Source organism: Natator depressus, chromosome 11 (assembly GCF_965152275.1).
Source record: "Natator depressus isolate rNatDep1 chromosome 11, rNatDep2.hap1, whole genome shotgun sequence".
Taxonomy (NCBI): Eukaryota; Metazoa; Chordata; order Testudines; family Cheloniidae; genus Natator; species Natator depressus.
Genome location: NC_134244.1, coordinates 17,322,227 through 17,348,315, shown reverse-complemented (window position 1 = coordinate 17,348,315; position 26,089 = coordinate 17,322,227). Strand labels below are relative to the sequence as shown.

General features: G+C 39.7%; 1 protein-coding gene across 11 annotated transcripts in view; it reads left to right on the top strand.

Moving 5' to 3' along the window:
* The window catches only part of NCKAP5 (NCK associated protein 5), a 587,437-nt gene that overhangs the window by 374,073 nt on the left and 187,275 nt on the right, over positions 1-26,089 (top strand). For all 11 annotated transcript variants that reach the window (XM_074967251.1, XM_074967249.1, XM_074967241.1 and 8 more), the window contains one exon: positions 19,275-19,365. In XM_074967251.1, the coding sequence (XP_074823352.1) occupies positions 19,275-19,365 (91 nt within the window). The remainder of the gene's footprint in view (positions 1-19,274; positions 19,366-26,089) is intronic.

Here is a 26,089-nt window from a genome sequence, read left to right as displayed (position 1 = left end):
GGAAGGAAGACTGGGCTCCTGATCCTAACTTTTGCCTTACTATAGCAGTGTTTCTAGGAGTGGCACCAGATTCATCCAGGAGCACAAGGACTGGCATGGAATCCTGCCTCTTTCATTCTGGCCACTGGGGTGATGTCTGGCACTGTGTGATACAGCTGTATATTTTGGCTTATCTCTACAGTTTTATACTGCCGCTCATCATTACCTTCCACATAAAACCATTAGCGAAGTTGCTAGGTTTACTATTCTGGATATATTTTTAATACTAAATATAACAGAGATACCAGGTTTGCAAATAAATCAGGCAATTAAAGCTGCAGCCAAACCTCACATCGAGCTGTAGTTTCTCTTCCTCTGTGTAACAGGAATTCTACAGTACTATGCAATATAAAGACAAGGAGAGGTAGGATTTGAGCTGCATACTCACACTGAGGCAAGCTTTAGTTGGAGGAGTAACTAGCCAGATTTATGTGTGTAAAAAGGCTATTAATATTTCAGCGGATTATCACACTTGTTTGTGGATATAATTGAAAAAATGAATCTTTAGAAGTAGAATATTTTTGTGTTAACTGGTTCCTATGTTGTTTTAATTTACATAATTTTTTTCTTTCTATTGTGATTGTATGTTTAGCTTAGTAACAAGGCATATCAAATAGGAGCCAAAAAGACACACTCTTCTTTTGGTTATTCTTTCTGACCCTTGCCAGGGCACAAAAATATGCTCTTCAGACATTTAGAAAAGCTAGAGGAGAAACATTTAGCATTTACCCCCAAATGTAAATGTTTTGTATTGTTCCTTCAATATTAGAATTACAGTAAAACAGCAATTAAAAACTCTCAGTATTTAGGTCTAAATTCTTAAGGAACACATTTTAAGTCAACAAGTGGGGGCAATAGAGTGCTAAATGATGCACAAAAATGATAAGTAGTTGGTGTGATGTTTGTGGTTAGAGCAGGTGAATAAGCCAGGACAGCTGGGTTTTGTCTGTGGCTTTATCAGTTAACCAACCAGTTCCTGCTCCCATTGAAGTAATTGAAGCAGTTGTGGGCTTTCACTGTGTGACCCTGGATAAGTCATTTAACTTTTCCACGCCTCAGTTTACCTATTTTTTAAAATGGGTGTGGTAACCTGTCAGATGGGGGTGTTTGGGGTTTAGTGGCCAAGATTTTTCAAAATGACTAGTGATTGTGGTTGTCTCTGTTTTTGAGTGTCTAATATGAGATATGTTAAAGCAAGCTATGTTCAGAAGGTGGGAGTACATCACTTTGTGAAAACCGGGCTCTCTTGAAGTGTCTCACTGTAGATGCTCAAAAAATTAAGGCACCTAAAATTACTAGTGACTTCTGACAATTTTGGCTAATGTGTGTAAGTTAAAGTGGGTGGAAGGTGCAGTATAAATGCAAACGCTTGTCACTATATATTGGCTCCTAGAGCAACAGAAAATTGGTGGTTTGGCTTTCTAACTGCACACTTAAGTTAGAGATTTCATATGTGTGCATTAAGGATCATCAGATTTAAAAAAAATACAAATCAGTAAGTGTGTTTTTGTATTCAGAATTGCAGGCACAATGACTTGCTCGTTAATATACATACCCCTCCATGTTGTACTAACCTTTTCATTATGTGTAAAGAAGATACTGAAAACATCTCACTCATCCCGTTGATTAAACAGCAATCTTAAACCTAGAGAAAAATTAGTAGTAGGCAATTGCTTATATTTTAAGTTAACAATAAGCTTTTTTCTCCAAATCCTCTGTAATTCCTCATCAGTTGCAGTTTGAAATACTTGCCCCTGAGGGAGTTAAAAAAACTAAATCCAGGAGCATTCCATTTGCCCAAAGGCCTATGGATATATCTGCAAGATTAAACCTACAGGTATTTATTCAAATTAGAAAGATTCAAATTATTGTCAAATAGTTTTAAGAGTCACAATTGAAAATGAACATTCAGCACATTAGATACAGATATCTCTCCTGCTAATGGATTCATTTCCAATTGGACACCTCTTGATTTAGTAAATGATACTCGTGTTTCATCTTACAAGGTGTCAAGGTTCCTTCCCCACTCTGAACTGTAGGGTACAGATGTGGGGACTTGCATGAAAAATCCCCTAAACTTATTTTTACCAGCTTAGGTTAAAAACTTCCCCAAGGTACAAACTATTTTACCTTTTGCCCCTGGACTTTATTGCTGCCACCACCAAGCGTCTAACAAATATACAACAGGGAAAGAGCCCGCTTGGAAACGTCTCTCCCCCCCCCCCAATCCTCCCAAACCCTACACCCCCTTTCCTGGGGAAGGCTTGATAAAAGTCCTCACCAGTTTGCATAGGTGAACACAGACCCAAACCCTTGGATCTTAAGAACAATGAAAAAGCAATCAGGTTTTTAAAAGAAGAATTTTAATTGAAGAAAAAGTAAAAGAATCACCTCTGTAATCAGGATGGTAAATACCTTACAGGGTAATCAGATTCAAAACATAGAGAATCCCTCTAGGCAAAACCTTAAATTACAAAAAGACACAAAAACAGGAATATACATTCCATTCAGCACAGCATATTTTATCAGCCATTTAAACAAAACATAATCTAATGCATTTCTAACTAGATTGCTTATTAGCCCTTCACAGGAGTTCTGACCTGCATTCCTGCTCTGGTCCCAGCAAAGGCAACACACAGACACAGACCCTTTGTTTTTCCCCCCCTCCAGCTTTGAAAGTATCTTGTCTCCTCATTGGTCATTTTGGTCAGGTGCCAGCGAGGATATCCTAGCTTCTTAACCCTTTACAGGTGAAAGGGTTTTTCCTCTATCCAGGAGGGATTTAAAGGTGTTTACCCTTCCCTTTATATTTATGACACAAGGGTACATAGCCTTAATCAAAAAATGAGTTACCCACAAACCTCCAGCAATCTCAGACTGCACAGTGGTATATTTTAAAATGCAAAAATCTTACGTTTCCAAAACAATGACAGTTTATTTTGTTGAACAGGATTAGAAACTCAGTCTACATGCCAAAGGATTTCTCCAAGCACATGATATGCTAGAGGAATGCAGAGAGGAATGTATAAAAAGGTTTAGGATAGCTAGGATTAAGAAAATGTATGACAGTTGCACTCAGTAAACTGATAGGAGGGAAGAAATTGCTTTTGAAATGAGACACTGACAGATGGCTTAACATAGGTAGAAGCGTATTATGCTAGTACTTTGTTAATAAAAATACTGCAAACAGCTTCATTTTATGTTGGTATTGAAATGTTATCATAAGTACAAAAATATGCTTGCTATATGGAAGAAAGCTAATAAAGCAGTGGCGATAATTTGGAGCGAATATGAACTTTAAATTTGAATGATAAAATAATGCATTTTCCTGTATTTGTCTTTTGATATTACAGTTAGTCACAATATCAGACTTTATTCGCAAGATGGCACAATTCATATGTGTATCCAGTAAAAAGAAAAGGAGGACTTGTGGCACCTTAGAGACTAACAAATTTATTTGAGCATAAGCTTTCGTGAGCTACAGCTCACTTCATCGGATGCATAAAGTGGAAAATATAGTGGGGAGATTTTATATATCCATAGTGTGTTTAATTGTCTTGAAGTCTACAAACATTCTGGTCAGGTCTAAACTAAGAGTGCTTTGCTGGTCGAACTATACTTGTGTTTGGATGCATAACTTGCAAAAGCACAATTTTGCTGATATAACTACATCCATACTGGAGGCTTTTGCTGGTACAGCTATGTCAGTCACAAATGGCATCTCCTCACTGACAACTATTCTGTCAAAAGTTTGTAGTCTATACCTAGCCTCTATCTGCCTCTGTAATGACCCCCACAGATAACACTGAGACCTGATTAAATATATTCCACAATTTGCAAGCCTTAGCTTAAATTGATTATACAGAAAGATAATTAGACAGGGAGTCTTAGGGCTTGTATTACTTTAACTATACTGGTCTAGTTACAAATGTAAACACCCCCTAATGTGGACATCATTATACTGGTATAAAGGTGCTTTTATAACTTATTCCCATATGGGAAGGATAATAAGCTACACTGGTATTAGGCACCTTTAACACCAGTATAATCACATCCACGCTAGGGGTATATCAGTATAAGTAAATCAGTTAAAAATCAAACCCCTAACCAATATAGATATATGAATACAAAAATGGTGTGTAGACCAGGCCTTAGAACTCCATCTGCCCTGCATGGGTTCACCTGGCCTGCAAGCTAATTCCAGTGTATAACCCTGAGTTCCTGTTGAAGACAAAGCATACTCCCTTCCTGCAGAACAGGTAGAATTTTTAATATTCCAGAACTGTGGGTTACTGCTGTTCAGTAGTTATTCTTAGATACAAAAGCATCTGTCATACACAGGTACTCTTTCAGGGAGTTTTTTTGTTGTTGTTGCCCTTCTTCCTTGCTGGACATTGATATCTAAATTGGGTTCTTCAGAATTCGGGGCTTTGCATTGTAATGAAGTAGTATCGGGCAATGATTGCTTCTTTTCAGCTTTTGTAATATTTAATTAAGGTTTTTAAAGGATCAATTTCTTTGTGTTGATACTTGCTTACAGAACAACAAACTGAGTTCCTGCTAAATTATTTCTTAGGTTAGGACAGGGGTGGCCAACCTGTAGCTCCGGAGCCACATGCAGCTCTTCAGAAGTTAATATGCAGCTCTTTGTATAGGCACTGATTCGGGCTGGAGTTACAGGCGCCAACTTTCCAATGTGCTGAGGGGTGCTCACTGCTCAAGTCCCCACTCCATCTCTTCCCGCTCCCTCCCCTCAGCCTTCTGTGTCCAACCTTTCCCCTCCCCTCGAGAGCTTCCTGCACGCCACGAAACAGCTGATCAGGAGGTGCGGGGAAGGAGAGGGAGGCGCTGATCGGTGGAGCTGCTGGTGGGTGGGAGGTGCTGGGAACAGGAGGGGGGAGCTGATGGGGGGCTGCTGACGTATTACTGTGGCTCTTTGGCAATGTACATTGGTAAATTCTGGCTCCTTCTTAGGCTCAGGTTGGCCACCCCGGGTTAGGAGGCTCGTCTGAGGCTTTGTTTCCACCAGATTTGGGTAAAATACGTGCTATCTGTTCACTAAGTAACTTACCAAGGTCCTGATTCTGCAGACATTTTAAGATGTGGATAGTCCTATTGAAGTCAGTGGTACTACTTTGCACTAAGTTACTCATATGTGGAAGAGTTTGCAGGGTTGGGGCCCAAAGCAGGTGGCTATGTCGCTTTTTTAGTCTTTCTATTTCCCATTTGCCTAGATTCAGAATCTTTTGAAATATTGTATCTACCATACAACAATAGAGGTATGCAGTAATATCCAAATAGTGGTTTGTTAAAGCTTAAAAAACCAAAACCAGTAATGGTTTAAGGGTTTTGCTTGCTAAGCCTAATTTTCAGAGTCATCTAAGCACAGGTATTGGCATAAATCTAGATATGCCCAAAGGTATTTCCATATTTTCATGATAGCATAAGTTACATAAGTAAGATGTGAACTACATAAGTATGTGGGGAACTCGCTGAGATAGTTGTATCAAGCCCATTGTCTGCCAGCAGTCTAGTGAAATGGCTACAATGTAAGCCAATTTCCTTTTTTCTTTTTCTTTTTTTCCCCAGACATTCATGGGCTGGACTGTTACCTGGTGTAAATTGGCATAGCTCCATTGCCTGCAATAGAGGATCTGGCCCCACATGAATGCCATTTCACTCATTTTCTTCATTGGCATACTAATAGGGGGCCACCCTCTAATAATGCTTACTGGTGCTGAATAGTACCTTAATTCACAAGTAATGGAGTAAGTTACTGCTCAGCATGAATAAGAGTATCAGAATATGATCATCAACTACGTGGACATGTAAACATCAGAAAAAATTGTACCTGCTTAGATTTATTTTGAATAATCTTCTAGTATTCCTGAAAGATGACTGTATTAGAGACTATCTTCTGTTTGTAGAACAGGAAGAACATGGGCAGTGGTGGTTTAAATTATCCAGGACTACCTCACGTATGTTTTTCAGTCCCAGGCATGAGGAAGACCCCCTCCTACAGAGGGAAGAAAATGAAAGCATTTTGCTTGGGAAGTGAATACCCCTGCATTCTTGCCATATCTGAATAAATTTACCTCAGGTATATCTGTGGCCTTCATTACCTTAGTATCTGAGTACCTCAAATATTAAATTTATTTATCCTCACAATACCCCTAGGACGTAGGCAGCTATGACCATCTACATTTTACAGATGGGAAACTGAGGCAAAGGGAGCCTAAATAACTTCCCAAGGTCACAGAGGAAGTCTGTGGCAGAGCAGAGACTTGAGCAGAGGTCTCCCAAGTCCTAGACTAGTGCCTTAACCACTGGACCATCTTTCCTCTGTGAGAGACATGCAGCATGGGTTGATTTATGTTCCCCATTTAAAAACACATACGAGTAATTTATTTTAGTCATTATGAAAACTAAATCCTAGAGGTTGATAAGTTTTTGTGTTAAATATTTATATGGAGGAAGATCCCCTTTTGACTAAACCCTGGTGAGTTTCCCAATATATATTGCAAAACAGAATGATATAACTTTAAAAATCCTTCTGTCCTTGTTTTACTTCACTCCTATCATATGAAAAGGTAACAAGTTAATGTTCAAATAGTACATTATTTAGACATTTTGGAGTACAATTTGAAAGCCTCAAATGAGGGCTCATCCACAGGACTCCCATTAAACTCAATGGGAGCTGCATGGCTAAAAACCCACACAGCAGTTTGAAAATGTACCTCGTGCTGTGCTGAAGATAGATGCTTAAAGAGTAAGTGCTTGAAGAGGGGGGAGTAAGTGATGGAATGGCTTTCACTCTTCAATCAGGCCAAAAATCCTCTTCCACCTAAATGATTTTCCATTGGAGTGGAGTCCCCAGCTTTATGACTCTCCCTTTCCTGCAAAGGAAGTATAATAAAACATGCTGAAAATAAATAAAACAACCATAAAGGTGTCTGTCTTCATTTCTTACTTCCTTGTTTTAATTCTCTTTCCATTCCTTTTCTTTCCTGGCATCTCATTTGTACCATCATACACTCTTCTTTCAGTTCTCCCATCTCATTTCCACTTTCCTTCTCTTCTCTCTCCCTTTTCTGTTCTCTTCCCTGGTCTCCAAGTTGTTTTCTCTCCACCTCTTCTCAGTATTCTCACCTTCCCCTTCATTTTCTCTCTCGATCCCTTTCACACTAGTATATCTTTGTCTTCCCCTTTTATTCCCCGCCCAATGTCTGTCTCTTCCCCCACCCTGCTATATCCTGGTCTGCCTTGTTGTGGTGCTTCTGGGTGGGCCTGATCCATGGAGTGTGATTCTTCAGGGCCTCTCACCTTTCCATCTCCTCTTCTTTCTCTTGCATTTTGGCCACTAGTTACTCTGACAGAGCTCCCTCACCCCATCCCCATCTGCTTACTGGCCTCATACTACTGGCCCTGGTAATCAGTGGGTGGGCGTGGGCCGGACCTGATGTCTGTGAGAGGGGAAGTGTTCTGCACAGCTTCAGCAACAAAGGAGAGAGCTGGAATAATTGGTACAGGAGACAGAAATAAAGCCAGCATCCTTTCTGTAGCATCTCAATTCAAGCCGTGTGAAGAACACCACATAGTCTGGTTTCCCCTCTTTCTGTGTTTTAACCATTATAAGCCCTGTAATATATAGGGATACTCCCAGAGTAAGGCACTATTCATTGTAAGAGCAATAGCATCTGGCCCATTATTACCAATTACTAGATATTTGTCATTAATTTTTCAAGTGTCTCAATCAAACACGCCACACACTTGTAGAGAATATTATACTAAAGAGCAATTGCTTTTTAATTATAATGGTAAATATTTTTAAAGCACTGAGTCCAATTGTTCCCCAGGGAAATGTCATAAAAGCCAGTGGGGTTACCACCTGGATGAATTTGGCCCTTAAAGCTTAATGTGGGTTTTCTTTTTTCCATTGTTGCCTGATAAAATAGGATAATGGCTGTGATACAGCAGCACAATTAGGAAGATATGAGCAACAATGTATAACATAATTTTTCTTAGTCTGAGTGATTGGAATGTGCAGCATTAAAACTGTTAATGACAAAATATTGTCTACAAAATTCTTTTGTAGTCAATTTCACAAACGGTGAAATTCTGCACCTCCTGTATATCAATGTCCAGACCTGTATGATCTATTTAAGGCTTTTTCAGCCATCTTTAGGGCATGCTCAGTCATGATGTATAGAAGCTGTATTTTTACTGCCTCGTTATCAATGCTTTGGTTGTAGAAGAGCTGTCAATATCATTTTTAGGGAGACTATTGCTGCCTAACATGGTACAAATAATTAAGCCCTTGGAGACCATTATTCTAACTACTTATTACTTGCTCAACCATTTTGCTATATTGCTCAAATTTGGTGAAGACTAAGAACATTAAAATTCTCTCCTTCTTATAAGTCTCTGGAACAACTTGTTTTCTTGTTTGTTTGTTTTTTAACTACCTGAAATTTAATACCTGAAATTTAGATCTTTGTGACTGTTATGTAGAGAAATTATTATATCCATCATCCATATTAGTAAAACTTTTTAGAATAAGGAAGGTACTTTTTAGAAGAGGAGAACTGCTGTTTATGTCACTAGTTATTCCTCACCTCTAGTCTCAATTGTATCTTTAAGGCAGAGCTCTCATACATCCTGGAGCATGTGTGGGATCAGAAAGTACTGTCCCTCAGGGAATTTCCATGCACATGAGAGGACTTAACTTGATGCAGCATACTCCTCTCTCTGTCCCCATCCAGCTTTGCTGGTCAGTGGAGGTTGGAAAAGCAAATATATTCCTCACTCCATGTGGTAGTTTGTTCATGGGGTACTACAAGTCATCAGTCTCTGTGCTCTGGTGAGGCTGGGCCCTGCTGAAGCAAAGAGATGGCAAGGAGAGGAAGGCTTCTTATTCACTGCACAGCAGCCAGGCAAAACCTAGCCCTCTCTGTTTAGGTTTAGCTACCAGAAAATCCCCAGTCAGATTATATTAGAGGGGAGAAAACAAAAGCCAAATTCTGGCCCAACATTTAAAACCAGACTGTACCTGCCAGGATCCTGAATTTTATACATGTAATATGTGGATAGGGATTATCATCAGGCTGTAAGATCATGTAGTTTACACCTTTGTTACTGGTTTCAGAGTAACAGCCGTGTTAGTCTGTATTCGCAAAAAGAAAAAGAGTACTTGTGGCACCTTAGAGACTAACCAATTTATTTGAGCATAAGCTTTCGTGAGCTACACATCACTTCATCGGATGCATACTGTGGAAAGTGTAGAAGATCTTCTTATACACACAAAGCATGAAAAAATACCTCCCCCCACCCCTCTCTCCTGCTGGTAATAGCTTATCTAAAGTGATCACTCTCCTTACAATGTGTATGATAATCAAGTTGGGCCATTTCCAGCACAAATCCAGGTTTTCTCTCTCCCCCCTCCCCCCCCCCCCACACACAAACCCACTCTCCTGTTGGTAATAGCTTATCTAAAGTGACCACTCTCCTTACAATGTGTATGATAATCAAGGTGGGCCATTTCCAGCACAAATCCAGGGTTTAACAAGAACGTCTGAGGAACAGTGGGGGTGGGAGGTAGGAAAAAACAAGGGGAAATAGGTTACCTTGCATAATGACTTAGCCACTCCCAGTCTCTATTCAAGCCTAAGTTAATTGTATCCAATTTGCAAATGAATTCCAATTCAGCAGTGTCTCGCTGGAGTTGTCATCATGAATAGGTCGGAATATGAACAAGAGGCTGCTCGGCAGCTCACCAACACCACTTTCTACAAGCCATTACCCTCTGATCCCACTGAGAGTTACCAAAAGAAACTACAGCATTTGCTCAAGAAACTCTGTGAAAAAGCACAAGATCGAATCCGCACAGACACACCCCTGGAACCCCGACCCGGGATATTCTATCTAATACCCAAGATCCATAAACCTGGAAATCCTGGGCGCCCCATCATCTCAGGCATTGGCACCCTGACAGCAGGATTGTCTGGCTATGTAGACTCCCTCCTCAGGCCCTACGCTACCAGCATTCCCAGCTACCTTCGAGACACCACTGACTTCCTGAGGAAACTACAATCCATCGGTGATCTTCCTGATAACACCATCCTGGCCACTATGGATGTAGAAGCCCTCTACACCAACATTCCACACAAAGATGGACTACAAGCCGTCAAGAACACTATCCCCGATAATGTCACGGCTAACCTGGTGGCTGAACTTTGTGACTTTGTCCTTACCCACAACTATTTCACATTTGGGGACAATATATACCTTCAAATCAGCGGCACTGCTATGTGTACCCGCCTGGCCCCACAGTATGCCAACATTTTTTTGGCTGACTTAGAACAACGCTTCCTCAGCTCTTATCCCCTGATGCCCCTACTCTACTTGTGCTATATTGATGACATCTTCATCATCTGGACCCATGGAAAAGAAGCCCTTGAGGAATTCCACCATGATTTCAACAATTTCCATCCCACCATCAACCTCAGCCTGGTCCAGTCCACACAAGAGATCCATTTCCTGGACACTACAGTGCTAATAAACGACGGTCACATAAACACCACCCTATACCGGAAACCTACTGACCGCTATTCCTACCTACATGCCTCCAGCTTTCACCCTGACCACACCACACGATCCATTGTCTACAGCCAAGCTCTGCGATACAACCGCATTTGCTCCAACCCCTCAGACAGAGACAAACACCTACAAGATCTCTATCAAGCATTCTTACAACTACAATACCCACCTGCGGAAGTGAAGAAACAGATTGATAGACCCAGAAGAGTTCCCAGAAGTCACCTACTACAGGATAGGCCTAACAAAGAAAATAACAGAACACCACTAGCTGTCACCTTCAGCCCCCCACTAAAACCCCTCCAACGCATTATTAAGGATCTACAACCTATCCTGAAGGATGACCCAACACTCTCACAAATCTTGGGAGACAGGCCAGTCCTTGCCTACAGACAGCCCCCCAACCTGAAGCAAATACTCACCAGCAACCACATACCACACAACAAAACCACTAACCCAGGAACCTATCCTTGCAACAAAGCCTGTTGCCAACTGTGTCCACATATCTATTCAGGGGACACCATCACAGGGCCTAATAACATCAGCCACACTATCAGAGGCTCGTTCACCTGCACATCCACCAATGTGATATATGCCATCATGTGCCAGCAATGCCCCTCTGCCATGTACATTGGTCAAACTGGACAGTCTCTAGGTAAAAGAATAAATGGACACAAATCAGATGTCAAGAATTATAACATTCATAAACCAGTCGGAGAACACTTCAATCTCTCTGGTCAAGCGATTACAGACATGAAAGTTGCGATATTACAACAAAAAAACTTCAAATCCAGACTCCAGCGAGAGACTGCTGAATTGGAATTCATTTGCAAATTACAATTAACTTAGGTTACCTTGCATAATGACTTAGCCACTCCCAGTCTCTATTCAAGCCTATTTCCCCTTGTTTTTTCCTACCCCCCCACCCCAGACGTTCTTGTTAAACCCTGGATTTGTGCTGGAAATGGCCCAACTTGATTATCATACACATTGTAAGGAGAGTGATCACTTTAGATAAGCTATTACCAGCAGGAGAGTGGGGTGGGGGGAGGTATTTTTTCATGCTTTGTGTGTATAAAAAGATCTTCTACGCTTTCCACAGCATGCATCTGATGAAGTGAGCTGTAGCTCACGAAAGCTGGTGCTCAAATAAATTGGTTAGTCTCTAAGGTGCCACAAGTACACCTTTTGTTACTGTAGAACTCATTTGGAATATTCATTCATTATTCATGCAGTGTTGCTGGCTCATGAGACTTTGTGTGTCTCATGATATTTGATTTTCCGAAAGCCCCCAGTTCCTGGAGTCATGCGATTACATGAGAATCTCAGTTTTCATTTAAAAAAAATTCTTAGCCCTCATATTTTCAGAGAAAAGCTGGAAAAGATGAACCTTAAAGGATCAAAAATCATAAAATACAAATCCCCCACTTTATTATTTTAAAACTTATTTTAAGCCAAACTCATGATATTCTGCAATGTTTTGGGTCCTGTGTCATGATTTTTGGACTCCCAGGTTTGTGGATGTTACAGAGGGCCTAAAGAGTGCCCTTTTCTTGGGTTTTGTGGGGAGACAAGATCAGTGTTGGGGAAACTTCCACCCCACACTCCTATTTGTACAGACTGTATGACAGGCCTTATGTGCAGTGCACTGCAGAGGTTTGGGCTTAGGGGTATGCCTACAATACATGGCTCTGTAATCACGACACCAGCCCTTTATTGAGAATTATATTTTTAACAAAGAACTTCTTTTATGGGACCAAATCCTGAGGTCCTTATTCACTAAATAGCTAGTTAGCACAATTAGCACCTTACTTTTATGGACATTAAAATCACAAGTAAAAATTAAAGGAAAAACAATGAAATGTAATACTTTTTAGTTCTGGAGGAGTTAGGGTATTTTATGTAGACTTTAATATAATAAAACTTCCATTAAATATTAATAATATGCATAGTAGCCACTTAATCAAAATAATTCTATATTTTAACTATTACTTTTGTATTGCAAAATAACTATAAAATGTGGAAATATTTTTTTCTTTTTAGCCCCACACATATTTGCCAGGTACCTTTTTAAACTCTGAGTCCATAGTATGAGTACTAAACTGTCCAAACTAGTAAAAAGACAGAACTAAGATCTTCAATACCATTCTTCATTCCAGATCAAATTGTCTGTTTTTAAAATTATGTGAGCAGGATCATATGCTATTGATATGAAATGTACATCAAATGTATTGGTAGCTCTCTGGTCTCTATACTGTTATGATACTATGAAGTTATTTAGATATGTATTACTGTATGCAACTTAGTCAGATAACTCATGGAAACAGCATTAGGTCTGCTCAGTCACAGTAATGAAGCGATATAAAATAGAAACAGAGAATATGTCTTGTCATCTATTGCTTAGACCAAGGATTCGTGACTGCCAGCTTCTATTCCTTTGTCAAGTCACTTACTTCTTCGAGCCTCAGTTTTCAAATGTAAAATGAGTATACAGTAGAATTATACTAACCTCCCCAATCATAATTGCATGCCCAAAACCCCATCATTCTCTGATCACTTCTTAGCAAAAACTTTAATACATGCTCGCTTACATACATATCACTTGCTGATGTTTACAAACTGTACATCATATTTCCTAGTATACAATGAATTATAGTTATTGATACACTGCATTTGAATGAACAAAGTATATTTTGTGGTGTGTAATCTTCATCTCCGCTTCTTTGTTTATGCACATGCTAATTTGCAAAATTCAGTAATTTGCAGTGGGTCTCAGTCATTTGTGTGAATTACATAAGTTCTGGTAGAATAGTAATCAAAGGGATGTTGTGATTAATTGAGGGCGAATCTGTCATCAGATACACAGGCAACTCCTACTGTTCTCTGTTACATGAGTATAACCTGGGAGAATTTAGTCTTTAATGACTGTAAAGCACTTTGAAATCCCTGGATGAAAGGCACTGTAGAAAAATACTGTTAGTAATAGTATTAATTATTGGCCAGTTGCTGAAGTCTGTCCTACTCAAGCAAAATTATATATAGCCAACTTCCAAGGGCTCTAGGGAATTTCTAAAGCCCTTAAAACTACCTCAAAAATCACAGGACTTTTGGAAGTGTTGATTTCATGATAAGAGGAAGTTATTACTGGAATAGAGATGGTTCCAGATAAAGAATAATTCTTGAGTACATAATCATCAGGAATCAAACAAATGTAGGTGATGTAATCTCTGTTATGAGATGAGAAACCTTTTGATAGACTCAGAAAACTCTGCAGGAAACTTGTAGTCTGAAAACAAATAATGGTAATTCCTCGTAGAATAGAATACCTTTCCTGTTCTTTGCTTTCCTCCACCTGCCATCAGTTCTGCAGATAGCATTCTTGTGTGTCTACTAGAAAACTATATAGTATGAGCCCGAAAATGTCGTGATGCATGCAGTGTGGTGTGAAAACACATGAGAACTGTTTGTTAACTTTCAGGGGATTTCCACAAATAGTCATCGATGACAGACCTAGTTTTCACCTTGCACTTCTCTGTATTCACTTCATCCTTTCAAAAGTTGTTGTGTTCCACACAGCATCACTATTAATAATAAACTATAGATATTTCCGTGTCCACACATACAGATGTTCTTGGAATGGCTATGAAGCTTCATTCAAAATGAGACTAACACTTTTGGTTGGTTTTAAATGGCATAACATACCCACGAGTAAATTAAAGCCTGCAGTCAGTCTCTCTCTCTCTCTCTCTGCCAAAGTAGTTTTACCAAATTAAAGACTATGTAATATATATAGTGTGTGTGTGTGTGTGTGTGTGTGTGTATAGATATGTGCATGCACACACACACACACACACACACACAATCTGTGTTTAAAAATTAGAAATCTACTTTTACAGCAAGGATGTATAGTTTGTTTCAGTGTTGTTGATGTTTTGAGATATCTGACCTACTGTGTAATTTTATGTGATGCATGGGGTAGGAGTACAGATAAAACTTAAGACCATAAACTAAATCTGACCTGAGGACAAGCTTTCTTTACACGTGTATTTGTATTTATTTATAAAAAATGAGAGTGTACATTTTTTTAAAATCCGTAACACATTAATGGGGGGGAAATAGCTCCCTCCAATATACAATGCATTAGACTGGAGCTGAGTCAGTAGAGTTTTTTGCCATTAACTTCAGTGGGGCCAGAATTTCACCCCTGAGTTCTACTCCCAGCATTACCTGGGATCTTGGGCAAGTTACTTTACAAAGCTGTTCCTCTGCTTCCTGTCTCATCCTTTGCTGTTTTGTGTACGTCATTGCAATAGCATGATTGGACCCTAATCTCAGTTCGGACATCTAGGTACTACTATAATACAAATAATAAATGAATGCATCCTCCTATTACTACTTTATTGGGGGGGGCGGTGTTGGTTAGGGTGATGCAAAAGAAGTTTTAAGTGCTAGACCAGAATGGATACTAAGGTCTATTCTATTTTTTGGGGAATGCTGCAGGGCTGAATTATCTGCTCAGAGCCTGGTATGGAATGTTATGAGTGGTGATGCAGCAAACTCTGACCTGGCATTTCCCAGTTGGCAAGCATTAGTACCAATGAACCGAATAGAAGACATTTTGTATCTGTGCGCACACGTGCGCGCTCTCTCTCTCTTTATGAGATTTATTTCCTGAAATGTTGAAGGGGTTTGTGTATATGTGGACTTTGTCCCATATGGTGCTGTAATGCACATATTTTTAGCAACATAGTGCTCTGAAAAGAAAATGAAACTTACAGGAAAATACAAGGGTAGGGAAGGTTAATGCTTTCATCAGAAAAATGAAAATCTTTGGCGTAAGCGTACTTGGACTGAGTGGCTAACATAAACAATTCAAAGACATCCTTAAGCAGAATCTCAACTCATGCAGCATAAATATCGATCACTTAGAAGACACAGCCACAGGCAGACTTGAATGGAGAGCAACTAATTTGGAGAGCAAAGTGTTTGTGAACACTTTGAGATAGAAAAATTGGTTGAAAAAAGGGTCGAGCATCATGCCATGTTTTCAATGGGAGACATTTCTGTGTGACACCTACCATGACCTTGCTCCTTGCAGATCGGACTGTACAGCCACAAGAGCAAACACAAGATGCCGTGATGTGATCATCAGACACGACTGACTACTATATAGTTCATCAATGTCACTTTGGTTCAAAATTTATATGCTATCTCCCAGATAAAGTCTGCCAGGGGAAGGCCTCACTAGAGGACTAATTCCTGGGGGCAAGAGGCTATTTCTCAAACTGGATTGGGGGGAGGGCCTGGCCAAACTTTAAAATAGTGTATTAAATTTTACTGGTATATACTTTAATTGTGCAGACTAATGTAGATTATAATATAACAATTAAATTTTATTAATGCTCTCATAAATTAGAAGCACTGAATGCTGATTTAATGAGGAAGCAGATTAAATTATTGTGGTACAGCATGTTTGGTTAAGCAGTTCCTCCTAAAATGGAAGACCGGGATTCAAATAAAAAAGGAATGCTAGCAATAGCAGTCTGTAAACCACAATGGCAGGGCCTGACAAACTTTGCTAAAGCTGAATCTAAGGGCATTTGACTTGCCTTTTTGGCAGATGTCTATTTATTCTTTCTCCTTGTTGTACTCTTCCACTGATACCTGATTAAAGGGAAATCAGGACCTTTGGAAATCTAAAGTAAATTTCATTGTACATGCTGAATCAGCTTGTCTTTATACATTTCTTTAATATCAACAAACAAAAAAAATATATTTAACCTCCAGTTAGAACAACTCTGCCTGTCGTCTGGGTGAGTTTGTCACATTCTGTATTTTGTTCTGCCAGTGTAAACTGGAGTTTTGCTAGAAGGAGTATCTGATCACTATACTCCACATAGAACAGTGTACAATCAATCCCTACAAAGTTCTTAGACAAAATGAGTTTCTGCTTTGCATGCACGCAATCCAGGAAGTCAACCTAATTGTGCACAGAAAATAGGCTAAGAGAAGCTATCATGCAACTAATGACCTCTATTATAGGGCTTTTCACAATTCTTTTTCATAGGTGGTTTGGTTTTTTGCACCTACGTTGTTTTTCATTCATATTATTGTCCTTGATCCTGCTAACACAGAATTCAATGACAAAACTCCCATTCACTTCAGTGAGAGGTGGATCTGTTCCTCATTTTCTTTCCTGATTTAAGTATGTTTATTCATTTGCATGGGCTTTTCATAATATTATAGCTATATCTGTAGAAAGAGACCCTGCTATATTTAAAAATTAGGGGTTCACATTTTAGGCATTAAATATATATGTTGTCTTTTATGGATTATATTCTGAAGCAAAAGGATTTTGCCTCCTGAGTAAAAAGGCTCTGATTAAGGTCAGCCGATGAGCAGAAATGGTTCCAGTCTGCCACTGAAAAACTATGTACCACTGTCTGCACTGGAGATTAGAGCTGGCTTATTCTTATTCACATTTGGTCAACAGATGGTCCAACTATTCCGTGTGTATTCTGGTAATGCAAAAACATGCACATCAACTAAAAAAAATAATAAAAATAAGGGAAATGTCACTGGGCATCTGACTAGGATGAATGCCTCACAATGCCTGCTTCTCAGGAAATAGGATGTTGCTGGCTGACTATAAAAGAGAGAACTAAGCAAGCAGGAATGTTGTCATTAGATTAGTAACTACTGATTCTGATCAGACTGAAAGACTCGAATGACAACCAGATGCACAAAGGTTATGTAAGGATGGTACCGTTGCCCCTTGTCCGGTGTGGATAGCTAACATTTGGGGCCTTACTGGGTTGTTTCCATTAGGAGTAAAAATTGATTAAGAGAATCAGGTATTTCTTTGGTGCAGTCCTCTTTATTTACAAAGAAGGTTCACAACGTCCTGTTTCTGTGAACTTAGTAGGAACAAACAGTAGCAGGTGGTTTCCTTACTCACAATCTCCAAGCCTGCTTTTCTAGCCAGTCTTGTACTCCAATGAGCTCTGTCTACTCCCTATCAAGGTCACTCTCATGACAGCTTCTCTGGCTCTCTGGTTGTTTCTGCTTCTGACACACCTGGACAAACACAGCTTCAACCAATCAAAGCCCTAGCCCCTGCACTAGCAATCAGTCCCCATGGAACCCATTTACCCATATGGCTTGATTTTTGATTAGCCCTGCATGTGGCCTAGTGCCTTGGACAGTGGCTTCCATTATCTAAGGCTATCTTACTCAATAAAGGAGCCAAATTGCTTCTTCCATTCAGCCTGAATTAAGAGTAGCTAGCATGCCCATCAGCTTTAACAAGCTCTGTGATTGCAGATCGATCAAAGGCATGCTTGATGGCAGCCATTAATACCTACCAGCGTAATAGCACAAACATTCTTTCTTTTTTAATGTCTGAGCTGAGATTGACTAAACTCTCATGATGTTACAGTGCCAGATTGTGGCCAGCCCTGCATGGGATGTAAGTGGGGAAAAGGTTACCAGGCAGTGCACTTGTGCCTCTATAGAAGAATGAGCCATGATCCCAGTCTTTGCACTCTTACCTCCCTCCACACTAGCTAGCATTGCTGTGCTAGGAGGGAGCACATAATGGACCCATTCACAGAATTGTGTCTGAATTAGCCTCTCCACATTCTGGTTGAGTTGGCTAGAATTTCTTCAGGCACTCCTGCTGCAGCGCAGCCCATCATCGACCCTCAGTGCCAGGAGGAAGCTGGAAATCAAGTTGGCTGTTACTTTATTCCAAACACCTCAAAAGCCTTCGAGGTCAACTAGTTTGCTCCCCACTCCTACATCTTGATCTCTTCACTACATTGGTGGTATTTTATGAGTGACAGCTCACCTCAACCCCTTTTTGCAGCAGGACCGTAAAGGATCCTGCTCCCACTGCTACTGCATTAACATTCAATTTTTAATTTGGTGGCCACAGATTGTACTGGACTGAAGTGAAGAGGGGGAAAAACAGAGCAATAAGGTATGCCCACTTTCTCAATCCTTCAGAAGGCGAGTCGTTATCATCACAGTTGTAAATTTTAGACACATTTTCACAGAGTTCTAGTTGTAATGTTTTCTTTGAATACAAACCAAACATACATGGAGTGGGAAAATTATAAGACATTTTATTTCAATTATCCTGGAACATACCTGGGGAATAAAGGAGTCAAGCCAGGAATTTTCTTTGGGGATGAACTGTCCACATTATACACAACTGATTAGAAATGCAATGGTACTCAAAAGAAGTTGTGGTATTACACTTTTCTGGAAAATTATGAATGGTTTTTTTAAATGGCATTAATTTTATCATTCTGCTGCTGCTACAACACTGACATCAAGAAGATGCCTGCTAGCTGCATGTGTTGTCTGATGTTTGTTAAACTCCCTTTGTAGCGCAGATAAAAAAGAAGCTCTCACTACCCTATACGTGTAAAAGGTAAAGAAGTGCTTTAAATGTGTTAATCATAGGCTTATGTATAGAAGCGAAGAAAGTTCCAAGCCCAGGATATCCTATGAATATTAATTTGCTAGTAGCCAGTAGAATTATGTATTTTGTTCTTTAAATGACCCTAAGACTACATGTCTTATCCACATACAGAGATTTTTGACCTTTAAAATGTTTTTGTATTTTCATTCTCCAGGATGGAGGAGACGGTGAGAAATCTTCTGCAGAATCAAGGATCCCCAGACCAGAATGGAGAGGGAACAGTTAATATCATGAAGGTGTATCAGGTATTGGTAGCTTTTCTATTGTTTACATATTTAAAAAATCTAACCAGTGTTCTATATTTCCGACATCCATGTCCAAGTATTTTTGTTCTGTCTTTGAATTATGAATGCTGGTAATCTATTATTATTAAATAATTCAACATACCTGGTTCCTCCTTCCTTTCTCCATGTATTCTCCCCCTACTGCTTAAGGTTTTCCATTTCCATAATTACATTTTTATCTTCTTGCTCCTTCCCAAGAAACTCTTCGCTTTATTATTTTGATTGTTGCATCTACCTTTCAGAAGGGAAACCTGAACCAAATGTTAAGCCTTATTAAAGAACATGAAATTTATGGTAAAATATTCCAAAGTGTCTAAGTCACAAGATTTTACCAGAAGATTGTCACAGCAATGTTCTGTCAACCCATATTTTCAGAGGTGATAGAACCCTGTAGAAAGCTGCAAAAATTCATCTGACTTGTGTGGTAGGTGTGCTTTGTCACTTGAACCCAGGATACAGGGAAGGTGAGCGTCCCATTGAACAGAGAGTACTAAGGGTCTAGAACAGAGTTGGTTCCGGAGAGAAAAACTGAGGGAGAACCAAGTTGAGGGAGGAAGCTTATATTGTGGTTTATGATTTATTAGAATTTTCCTTTACCCAAGAAGAGCATGAGATTTGAGCTAACTGAGGGCCTTTACATTCTGTTGAGGATGTTGAGATATATTCTGTCCATTTACACTGACATTCTGAAAATTTACTTATTTAAATATTTAATAAAGACAGTCCCAATGATTCTAAAAGTTGCATTTCCTTGGTCAGACAGAGAAGCCCTCCGTGCATATTCATACCTTTACTAACAATCCTACAAGAAATAAAATATTGAAACGTGACCTACTTTGCAGTTCTCCAGATAACGAGACACTTGTGAAAAAAGGTGTATAAATACTTTCATGTCCCTTCTTACAACCAGAGCATGAGGACAGACTAAAATGCAAAGCCAAACAACAGTTACACTTGATCAGAGCTTCAGAATCGTAGGCAGTTAAGACTTAATCTAAGGTTATGTATATGTTCAAGTAACTGACGTGGAAATAAATGTGAAGGTGATTCACTGTGTGATTTGATTGTTAAGGTACATGACTAAGAGTCACAGCTGTCATGGATTCTATTTTTTGGATCTGCTGCTATCATGTCTGATCTTGGACAAGCCACTTAATGTCCCTGTTAAACTGTCTGGGCTCTAGTTTCCCTGTCTGTAAACTGGGGATACTAATAGTAGCTAACCTCACACAGTGCTGTTCTGCTACTTAAATAATTTAACACTGGGATTCTTCTATGGGAAGTCCTGTATAATTACAACATGCATTTAATTGTTCAATTTATTTATTATACAAAAAATGTGCTCAAAGCAGTTTCTTCTTTACTGAAAGAATGGCCAGCCTACTGCATCATATGACAGTGATGAACAGAGGGAGTGAGAAATGAGGAAAATTGTTCGTGAACATTTTACTTATTCTGAATTGCTTTTCAGTTCAGCCATGTTGTCAGGGTTCCCCCCTCCCCCACTCTGAACTCTGGGGTACAGATGTGGGGACCCACATGAAAGACCCCCTAAGCTTATATTCCACCAGCTTAGGTTAAAACTTCCCCAGGGCACAAATTCCTTTCCTTGTCCTTGGATGGTATTGCTACCACCACCAAGTGGTTTACACAAAAATTCAGGGAAGGGTCACTTGGAATCCCTGTCCCCCCAAGCAATTGCCTTAGCAATGTGAGCACAGACCAGACCCTTTGTCTTCAGGACACTGAAATCAATCAGGTTCTTTTTTAAAAAAGGAACTTTATTTATAAAGAAAAAAGTAAAAGAATCACACCTGCAAAATCAGGATGGAAGGTAACTTTACAAGGTAATAAAGAGATTTAAAACACAGAGGATTCCCCTCTGGGCTCAGCTTCACAGTTACAAAAACAGGAATAAAACTACCTCTGTAGCATAGGAAAATTCACAAGCCAAAACAAAAGATAACCTAACACATTTCCTTGCCCTACTTACAATTTCGGTGGTTTTATATGGATTATTCCAGGTATATTTTCAGGAGATTTTGTACCTGCTTGGCTTCTCCCTCTGTCCAGAGAGGGAACAAACAAAGAGAACAACAACAAATCCTTCCCCCCTCAGATTTGGTCTGTGCTCACATTGCTAAGGCAACTGCTTGGGGGGATATAGTAAACTAACTAAAGCTTTATTAGCTAGGAAAAGGAAATGAGTTATTGAAACCTTAAAGCAGGTAAAATATATGCACAGGTGAGTCACAGTGTGTAAATTTAAATGGCAACAGTGATGTAATAAACTGTCAGTTTCCCAAAAGTCTTTTCAGGATACCTAGATTGTCTCTGGGGATCTCCGCTTTGCATCTGGCATACTTTCCTGTAAGAGTCCAAACAGGCCGGAGACGAAGGATCTTTCATTGAATCCATATTTATAGCTTCTCACAGAAAACAAGCTGACAGAGTCAATACCTATATAGGCTTTTCCTTTGATGACAGAGAGTGAGGAATTCATTTTGAGTCTTTGACCTCCAATCATCACTCACTATGAGCATTTGCTTTGCAATTCGCTTTTTTCTGTTAGAGTTCTTCATTGCATCCTACAAGCTGCTTTCTCCTTTGATGGGTTATTTAATTACATTGTAAATGTTTGCTATTACATTATGAGAGGATACATATAAGTAAAACAATGCAAGTAACATTCCATTAGTTTTCATTAACTTTAAACACCAAATACACTCTGATACATTTAACACTCACTTTCATCTATACTAATGCACAAGTGAATTGGCTTGGGGCTTTGGCATGAGCTGACACTTGGTCTGCCAGTGTCACACTTACTGTACATTCCAAATAAACTGGGGGAAAGTTTTAGTTTGAAACATGCTTTGGCGAAGAATGAAAATGTAGTGATACCGAAACGTTTCATGAGTTTGTGTCAGTTTTGCCAAATTGTTTAAGTTGAAGGGGGGAAAAAACCCAAAATTCCAAAAGAGTTGCAACATTTCATTTAGACATTTGTGAACAAAAGTTTCAATTTCTAAAATTTGAAATGACTTTTCATTTTGAAGTTTCCGTCAATTTTATTTTTTAAAATGTAAAAAGAGCTCAAAATGTAATTGAAATATTTCATTTTGGGTTGAACAAACCAATTTGTTCAACCTGAAAAGATTTTTGCACCCATTTTTTGGAATTGCTAGTAGGCTGAAACTTCGGTTAGTCACATAGCTCTCATTCCTAATGCTTTATTGAGTGCAATTTTCAAATGTGTAAGTACAGTTGGTACTATTTTTCTAAAGCAGAACACACCTATGAGTTTAATTATCAGTAATCCAGAAAATTTTTGGCACAATAAATTCCTATATTTTGGAACAAATCAGAAAATATAGAAGGAGATCTCTAGAGTGGCTCTTTAACAGGAATTGTTGATACCGTGTCCCATATTCCCTGACACCTATGGTAAGTTAGTTTCACTGTGTGCAGCCTGTTCAAATTAATATTTGAGTAGTCATAAAACACTGTGCACTAAAGACTTTTGATCTATTGACTGTTGGACACATTTGTTTTTTGCAAACCCAATGATTGTTCTGGGACATATAAAACTGAGTATTTATTACAATACCAATATGCCTGACTCCAGAATAAATATTGCTGTTAATTAACTTCAGATCATAGAATCATAGAAATGTAGGGATGGAAGGGTCTTGGAGAAGTCATCAAGTCCAGCTCCCTGAGCTGAGGCAGGACCCAGTAACTCTAGAGCATCCATGACAGGTGTTTGTCCAATGGGTTCTTAAAAACCTCTAATGAGTTCTTAAAAACCTCTAATCCCCACATGATGGGGATTCCACAGCCTTCCTTGAAACCTATTCCAGAAGCTACCCTTTTAGCTGGAATGTTTTTCCTAATATCTAACCTAAATCTGCCTTGCTACAGATTAAGCCCATTACTTTTTGTCCTACTTTCAGTGGATGTGGAGAACAATTGATCTCAGTCCTCTTTATAACAGCCCTTAAGATATTTGGAGACTACCAGCCCCCCCCCCCCCCCCCGCCCCAATCTTCCTTTCTCAAGACAGGTCAGGTTTTCCTAAACCTTTTAGCATTTTTGTTGCTCTCCTCTGGACTCTCCAATTTATCCACATCTTTCCTAAAGTGTGGTACCCAGAATTGGACACAGTACTCCAGCTGGAGGCCTCACCAGTGTCAAGTAGAGCAGGACAATTACTTCCCATGACTTACATGAAACACTCCTGTTAGAATAGCTGTCATAGGGCATCTCTCTCGAACACACCCCCTTGTGCCCCGTTGTGGCCCTGCAGGCATGCTGCACTTAGTGTCCTTTGGGTCTTTTCAGACAATCACCCAGATCAGGTTAGTCCAGTGCCTCTTTGCAGTATCTGGACTTGCAGTTTGTTTATTCTAAAGAAGGTAACTCACTTATTTAGCTGTACAAGTTCATGCCCACTCTGGATCCATGTAAGAGTCCTGGTCAGTTTTCTCCCCTGTCCCAGATCTTCTTCCAGAGCTGGGTTGTACTTTGGACAATCCCTCTGTCCCTCTCCTTAGGATAGGAGCTCTCTATTTCTCTTGCTTGGAGCTGGAGTTAAACTTTATAGCTGTAGAGCCTCAGGCAACTTCTCCTGCAGCTGGCCCTTTTCACGATCAGTCCTTCAGCTGGTTGTGGGGGTTCAGCCTAGGAGAGTTCAGCAGGCAGACCTTCTCCGGCTGCTGTCTTCTTTCTGCTGACACAGGGCCCTTCAGGAGCTGTCATACTCCCTGTGGTGTCTACAGGCATCTGCCCAGCTATGAGGGAGGAGACTGCATTTATGCTGGTGCCCTTCTTGATAGAGAAGAAAGCTTTGCCCCAACTTCTCTGAGCTCCGATCCCTTAAAGAAGCAGTACCAGGGTTTCCTCCCAAATCCTACTTACTCCTGGAACTGCTTCCTTTCTCCTGATAACTCCCAGGTATCTTGCATCTATATTCAGACATTTCAACTCAAAAGAGTCATGTCAGGTGATGGGGTGGACTGACGAGTACTCGGGGCAACCCTTGAAGAGCAGACTGCCCTGTCACTACAACCCAGAATGATATTAACCTTGTTTACAGCTGCATCACACTATTGATACATACCCAATTTGTAATCCATTATAACCCCAGATCCTTTTAAGCAGTACCAGTACCAACTATTCCCCATTTTGTAGTTGTGCATTTGACTTTTCCTTTCTAAATGTAGTACATTGCACTTGTTTTTATTGAATTTCATTTTGTCGATTTCAGACGAATTCTGTAATTTTGCAAAGTCATTTTGAATTCTAATCCCATCCTCCAAAGCCCTCCCATCTTGGTGTAATCTGCAGATGTTATAAGCATAGTCTCCACTCCATTATCCAAGTCGTTACTGAAAACACTGAATAGTACAGGACCCAGGACTGACCCCTGTGGGGCGCCACTAGATACACCCTCCCAGTTTGACAGTGAACCATTGATAACTACTCTTTAAGTACAGTTGTGAACCCACCTCATAGTAATTTTATCTCGACCACATTTTCCTAGTTTGAGCATGAAAATGTCATGTAGGATAGTATCAAAAACCTTACTAACATAAAGATTAATCACATCTACTGCTCCCCCCTATCCACTAGGCCACTTACCCTGTCAGAGAAGGAAAGAAATTTGGTTTGGCGTGATTTGTTCTGGACAAATCCATGCTGGCTATTCCTTATAACCCCATTATCTTCTAGGTGCTTACAAACTGATAGTTTTAATAATTTGTTCCAGTATCTTTCCAGGTATCAAAGTTAGGCTGACTGGTCTATAATTCCCCAAGTCTTTATTCCCCTTTTTAAATATAGGGACTATGTTTGCCCTTCTCCAGTCCTCTGGGACGTCACCCATCCTCCAAGAGTTCTCAAAGATAATTGCTAACGGTTCTGAGATTGCTTCAGCTAGTCCCTTATGTATCCAAAGATGAATTTCATCAAACTCTGCTGACTTGAATAGACCTAACTTGTCTAAATATTCTTTAACTTGTTCTTTGCCTATTTTGTCTTACATTCATTCCCCCTCGATGTTAATGTTAATGTTGTTGAGTATCTGGTCACCATGAACTATTTTAGAGAAGACAGAAGCAAAATAGGCAGTAAAGACCGCTGTCTTCTTGATGTCATCCGTTATTGGCTCTCCTTCCCTGCTAAGGAGAGAACCTACATTTTCTTTCATCTTTCTCTTGCTCCTAATATATTAATAGACCCCATTCTTATTGCCTTATATCCATTGCTTGGTGTAACTCACTTTGTGCCTTAGCCTTTCTGATTTTATCTCTATATGCTTATGCTATTCTTTTGTACTCCTCCTTAGCAATGTATCCATATTTCCACATTTTGTGGGATTCCTTTTTGATTTCCAGGTCATTAATGATGGCAACATATTGTTTTCTTACTGTTCTTCCTGTATTTCCTTCACATTGGGATAGTATGCAGTTGTGCCTTTAATATTGTCTTCTTGAGATAGGGTTTCCAATTTTGGTTGGAGGTATTCCGGCAGGTTTCGTCACACAAAATAATCTTTAATTCCTGGAGTCGTATGACAGGGTGCTGGGCAAAGGGTTGCTGATTCATCCCTCTGTCATGCCAGCTCCCATTTAGGGGAATACATTAGAGCTGGCCAGAGAGAACCTGGCCCTAATAGGGGGGA